Source organism: Cryptotermes secundus, unplaced genomic scaffold, assembly GCF_002891405.2.
Source record: "Cryptotermes secundus unplaced genomic scaffold, Csec_1.0 scaffold128, whole genome shotgun sequence".
Classification (NCBI taxonomy): domain Eukaryota; kingdom Metazoa; phylum Arthropoda; class Insecta; order Blattodea; family Kalotermitidae; genus Cryptotermes; species Cryptotermes secundus.
Genome location: NW_019726222.1, coordinates 628,817 through 635,202, shown reverse-complemented (window position 1 = coordinate 635,202; position 6,386 = coordinate 628,817). Strand labels below are relative to the sequence as shown.

General features: G+C 41.7%; 1 protein-coding gene across 1 annotated transcript in view; it reads left to right on the top strand.

The window, feature by feature from the left end:
* Positions 1–3,797: 3,797 nt before the first annotated feature.
* LOC111863870 (Bardet-Biedl syndrome 1 protein homolog) overlaps positions 3,798–6,386 on the top strand; it is a 13,443-nt gene continuing 10,854 nt past the window's right edge. The window contains exons 1-5 of the mRNA XM_023850641.2: positions 3,798–3,979; positions 4,052–4,217; positions 4,308–4,407; positions 5,452–5,567; positions 6,337–6,380. Of these exons, the coding sequence (XP_023706409.1) occupies positions 3,975–3,979; positions 4,052–4,217; positions 4,308–4,407; positions 5,452–5,567; positions 6,337–6,380 (431 nt within the window). The 5' untranslated portion in view covers positions 3,798–3,974. The remainder of the gene's footprint in view (positions 3,980–4,051; positions 4,218–4,307; positions 4,408–5,451; positions 5,568–6,336; positions 6,381–6,386) is intronic.

The following is a 6,386-nucleotide window of genomic DNA, read 5'->3' as shown; positions in this document are numbered from 1 at the left end:
ATGGGTAACAGATGTTTTGAAAATGTGGCGCAGTTCAGATATTTGGGAACAAATATAACAAATCAAAACCTGATTCAGGAGGAAATTAAGAGGTGATCGAAGTCGGGTAATGCTTGCTACCATTCAGTCCAGAGCCTTTGGTCTTCTCGTTTGCTGTCTAAAAACATAACAATTAGAACATACAAAACTATAATTTTGCCTGTGGTTCTGTATGGGTGTGAAACTTGGTCTGTAACATTAAGGGAGGAACATAGACTGAGGATGTCTGAGAACAGGGCGTTGAGGAAAATATTTGTACCGAAGGGAGATGAAGTGACAGGGGGTTGGAGAAAACTGCATAATGAGGAGCTTCATAACTTGTACGCTTCTCCAAGTATTATTAGAATGATCAAGTCAAGGAGGTTGAGATGGGCGTGGCATGCAGCACGAATGTGGTAGAGGTGAAATGCATATAGGATATTGTGGGAAAGCCAGAAGGAAGGAGACCACTGGGAAGACCAAGACGTAGGTGGGTGGACAATATTAAAATGAATCTGAGAGAGATAGGATGGGATGGTATGGATTGGATTGACCTGGCGCAGGATGGGGACCAGTGGAGGGTAATGAACTTTCTGGTTCCATAAAATGCTGGAAAGTTCTTGAGTAGCTGCACAATTGGCAGCTTCTGAGGAAGGGCTCAGCACCATGAGTGAGTGAGTGAATACTAAATTGTTGTAATAATTATAAAAGGAACAACTGAAATCGGTGACTAATAGATTTACGAATTATCGAAAGGAAATGTCATTTGGAACGCTTCGAACCATTTATAACTGGAAGTGATGGAAGATTTGGTCTAGCAGCGATATTCACAAGAAGCTCCACCATTTGTCCCTATCTTGAAAGAGACGAATCCTGACAACGCTCCCATATTTTTTCAAGGTGGGGTAGCATAGTCGGTATAGCGACTGGCTTACGGGCTGGACGGCTGAGGGGTCGAAGTTCGAGTCCCGGTAGGGTCAAGAATCTTCTCTTCTCCAAATCGTTCAGGCCGGCTCTGGGGTCCATCCAACCTCCTATCCAATGGGTACCGGGGCTCTTTCCCCGGGGATAAAGCGGCAGGGGCGTGAAGCTGACCACTCACCTTAAGCTAGTGCCGAGGTAAAGAAAATATGGATCTATACATCCACTCTCCCATACGCCTTCATGACGTAGTGCTCAATTCGTTGAACACAAGGACAACTTTACCTTCATACTAAAGTTTTCTTCCCAGTAACGCCTTTGTCCACCTTCGGGTATTCTGAATAAAATTCTGTACGTAATTTTTATCTTGCCACCATCTCGTACGTATCATCGTCCTTGATTATATCCTGCTAATAATATTTGGGGAATTATGAAGCCCCCGCCAAGCAGTTTGTCTTCGAATGCAACCCTTAACAGTAGACTACTTCTTCAACATATGTGTGATGGGAGTAACGGGAAAGGTGACTTGCAGGGACAATTCATGTCACTATTTCTCTAATTCCAACACACAGCCAATCTAAGAGTTCAGCTCGTTGAAAATGTACGGAGTAGCTGCTTACACGGCTCTATAACTGCACAACAAAATTTCGGAAATTGTTAGGAGGAAGTTAGGAGTCAAGAGAGTGCAGTTGGTATAACGACTGGCTACGGGCTGGACAACAGAAGGGGTCGGAATTCGAGTTCCTGTAGGGTTAAAAGTTTTCTCTTCTCCACGTCGTCCAGACCGGTTCTGGGGCTCACCTAGCCTACTCTCCAATGAGTACCGGGGGCTCTTTCCCCAGGGGTAAAGCGCGTAGTGTGGTACGGTACCCGGCTACCTCCAACGTAACTTTTCTACCCAAACTGTTAGATATCACATACTTGCAGCTTCTATTTCACGGCTTTCTAGAAGGTGCGGGGTGAAACCATGGAATATGAATAGAACGCAAAGGCGTTGTCGCGCCCGGTGTGAGAAAGCCGAGCAAGCCAGCTCACGAGGTGATGGATTCGACTTCTGTTCGTGAGGTGCCCGGTTCGAAATTTGTCCGGTTCATCGACTACCAAATTCATGCCCTGCGTGTTTTCCTCAGGCCTTCCAGACGAATGCCGGGTTAGTTCCTGGAAATACGAGACCACGGCCGCTTCTGTCCTTATCCATATCAAATTAATCATTCATTAATCATATTACCATCCGACACCATACAATCTCAGGTTCTGGTAGCATCGTTAAATAAACCAAAAAACTAACACGAAGCCTAGTCACTGCTTACAAGCTGATAGTTGCTCAACTACTTTAGAAATCGGTTGCATTTTAAGGAACCCGGATGTTCAAAATAGTGTTGACGAGAGCCAGCCAATTGCTCCTATCCTGTGCCACCTGAATCTACCCCACATTCTTTCATCCTATTTCCTTAAGATATATTTTAATATTATCCTTACATCTACGCCTAAATCTTCCTAGTGGTCTCTTTTCTTCAGATTTTCCCACCAAATCTTTTTATCTTAAGCTTGTCGCTTGCTTGATTTACTCCTTGGCATCAAATAATGAAGCGATAAGTTCGTCCAGAACGTCGGGTGCCCTCCCAACTATAGATCGTTACAACCCAGAATACGGTACTCTTCACAGTCACCATCGTAAGAACGTCAGATCCAACAAGCATGTCCTTGTTTCACGTCATAATGAACAGGAAATTTATCAGACAGCTGCCTACCTATTCGCTTAGTTTTCTTTTAAAAACTTTTTAATTGCCCTAACTAGTTTTATGTGTACTCAAAGCACAATAAGAATATTGTGTAATACTTCACTCACAACTGAAGCATAAATGGTAAAGATACTGTAAAATTATCCGTGTGCTTAACTAATTAAGCATTAAGCCATGAAGGCGTATGGGGAAGTGGATGTATAGATCCACATTTTCTTGACCTCCGCACTAGTTGGAGGTGAGTGGTCGCTTTAAGCACAGGCCGCTTTACCCCAAGGAAAGGACCCTCGGTACATATTGGATAGGAGGCTGGGTGAGCCCCAGAACCTGTCTGGACGACATGGAGAAGAGAAAATTCTTGATATTACAGGGACTCGAACTCCGACCTCCCTGACGTCCAGTCCGTACGCTATCCGACTAGGCTATCCCGGCCTAATTGAATCGTAAGTTTTTTAGGCTTTGGCATCCACATAATTTATGACTGATATGCAAAACACCTTAGTCATCATCGACTTCCTACTGAATTTATTACCTCGATTAACAAACAAATCTTGTGTTTAAAATTCTGTATCGTCGCTAGCCAAATTACGAAAATATTTTGAAAGAAATGTTATAACATTTTTTTTTCTCTTTGGATTCACTTCAATATGGCTGAAAATACAGCACGTTGGAAGGGTAACTACGTAATCTGCATACTGTCACACACTTGTAATATGCATCGAAACTACTCGTATAGCGATGAGATATTAATAAACATCAAGTTGTAACACCCATCCTCACTCACTCACTCATGGAGCTGAGCCTTTCTTGAGAAGCCACCAATTGCATAGCTATTCGAGACATCCCAGCATTTTATGGAACCCGAAGGTTCATTACCTGGTCCATCGAACCACACAACAATAAGAAAATGATGCAATGGTACTTATTACAACTCAACAGGCGGACGGAACTTCCCCCATATTATACGATCGTTATATGGTTATATGATGCTACAATTTAATATTAAAACAAGTTGTCAGTTCCCTCTATAGGTGGTACTGCAGCTGGCTCATGGATGCCCTCTTTGAAGAGATTTCACTACTACTTGTATTTACCGATTTGGCGTTGTCATGGCAACAAGTAGGCATTAATTGCATTTTCAAGAAAGAAATAAGAGCCTTATGCAAGATTTTGTGGTAAACAGACGCGCCTTCATATGTAATTAATGGCCGTGGTTCAAAGAGATCTTCGTATTTTAATTTAATAGAGTTTATTATACGATTCTGAATTGTAACATAACAGGAATAGGACGCTATGTGGTAAGATGTGAGACAATATAACCTTACACATTGTAAATACCATAAAATTCCTTATTTATTTGCATTGCATAGTTCCAGGGGTTTGAATCCTCAGCGGTGGCTCGATGCATTTAATGACCTGAATGCATCAATATATACATTCAGCCGGTGTATGACGCTTGCTGATATAAATTCAGATGGAAACTATAAGCTTGTCATCTCCGATCTTGGCACAGGAACTACCAATATCAAACTTAAGGTACAGAGGCGTGTTTACAATTGTTTCTTCTGACTACTACAACACAAAGAAGAGAATTCACATAAGATAGAATTAATTTCTGTTCATTAGGTGTACAGAGGTACATCCCTGATGTCAGAGATGACCCTGATGGACGTTCCAACTGGTATTGTTACTTTCCATATGGACATGAATGAGCCAAGAGTGCCTGGTGAGAGTTTTCATTTTATGTGTGTTTTGGGCACATGAGAAATCAGTTTTGAACTGCCTGCCATTTCAGTGTTAAAAATCGGGCTGTCAAATTGCTTTCTGACCTTTCCATGTGCTACTGGCTGTCACTAATTTTGAACTGAAAAGCGACCTACAATGGTTATGACTGCCTCACTATATGTTATTGTCATGTGTAGAGTTGTACATGTGAAAAAATTAAGGGGTTCTAGTTCAGATGATTGGATTTATTAGCACTTCAGTTACATGCTTTCTCTTAACTACAGTTAATGCAGCGCTATAGTTGTTTCTGCATTTTATAATTCACTGCCACACACACAAACACACACTAGGATTCCCAGTTTCCACTAATTTTCTCCTAGAAATGGATCTCAACACAGAAACTAGCACTTCAAATCACTATGAAGTCTTTTGTTATTTTGCCTTCAATCACTCTGTACTCCTCTGTCCTAATCTGTACTCAATTAATCTTCAAAATTCATGCTCATCTCTTGTCCTTACACGCTCACCTGCTGAACCCTCCTGGACTCTCCACTAATCTAAGCTTAAACAGAACTTCATTATATAGGTGTGCCACGGGCAACACAGAAAACAAGTCACATGATAGCTAATACTGTTGGAGTGTGACATCACTGTGGCTGCATGGTAGTATGTTCACCGAACTGCTGCCCAGAAGTGGGCTGCCCAACCTCGCTGTTTCAGTGTTGCATGCGTGTATCGCAGGGTGTTTATTGAGCCATTACCTGGCAGTGCGTTGAAGCGTCACAGTATTTATATGTCAGGTTAAAATTTGCTGCTATGCAATGCAATTATTAATATCCTGGCTGGGGTTTACAATATGTTTGAGGGTTATGGGGGTATCAGAAATCACAGTTTCATAAATGGAATTACAAAATCAGAATATGAATTTGATGTAATTACTTGCATGTAATTATGCCATGTAGTACAACATGACACAAATTGGTGCTTAACTAACACTTAAGATTGTGTCAAAGGTATAAACTCTGACAATGATCTTCTTTCATAGCTATTGCAGTCGCCTCAGGGCCAAATATCTTTGTCTACAAGAACATGAGGCCCTATTTTAAATTTTCAATTCCATCCATGACGGTGAATCCACTGGAGCAAGATCTGTGGCATGAGGTGGGTGTGTATTTTACTTAAATTTTATAGTCTTGAAGGAGACTTTGTTAGTTGCACATATCACCACAGGCAGATTCCAGTGAAACTTCTTCCTCATAATAAGCATCATTTTTATCCCATATTTATCTATCTTTCTTTTGCCTCAAAATGTCTGCACATTATAGTCGCATTTCTCCATCAATTAATCAGTTATGCCTTTCTCATAATATCACTCCACATCGGGGCACGCGGTAGTTTAGTTGGCTACAGGCTGGACAACTGAGGGGTTGGAGTTCGAGTCCCAGTAGAGTCAGGAATTTTCTTTTCTTCATGTCATTCAGACCAGCTCTGGGGTCTACTCAACCTCCTATCCAATGGGTACTGGGGGCTCTTTCCTCAGGGGTAAAGCAGCCAGTGTGTGAAGGTGACCACTTATCTCCAACTAGTGCCCAGGTCAAGAAAATGTGAATCTATACATCCCCTCCCCCAAACGTCTTCATGGCGTCGTGCTTAATTAGTTAAGCACAGGGACAACTTTACCTTTCTTTTTACCTTGCCAAAATATCCAGGGGTGGAAGTAGATGGATGGCGTCCCCCTCCTCAGGTGACTCACGACTGTTGTAGTTTGAATATTCCTCTTTCAGAATACAGTTATGGCTCAAATTATGGAACACTGTTTATTTTGGATTGTTGCATCACCCTAAACCCATTCCCGCTAACTTCTAAAAGTATAATATTATGTGACCTGTTATTAAGATAGGCTCAAATAAATGCCTTAATTCTTTTGCAGGTTCGAAACAAACAGATGGAAGTGGAAGTATTCTATGACTTGCTGCAAAA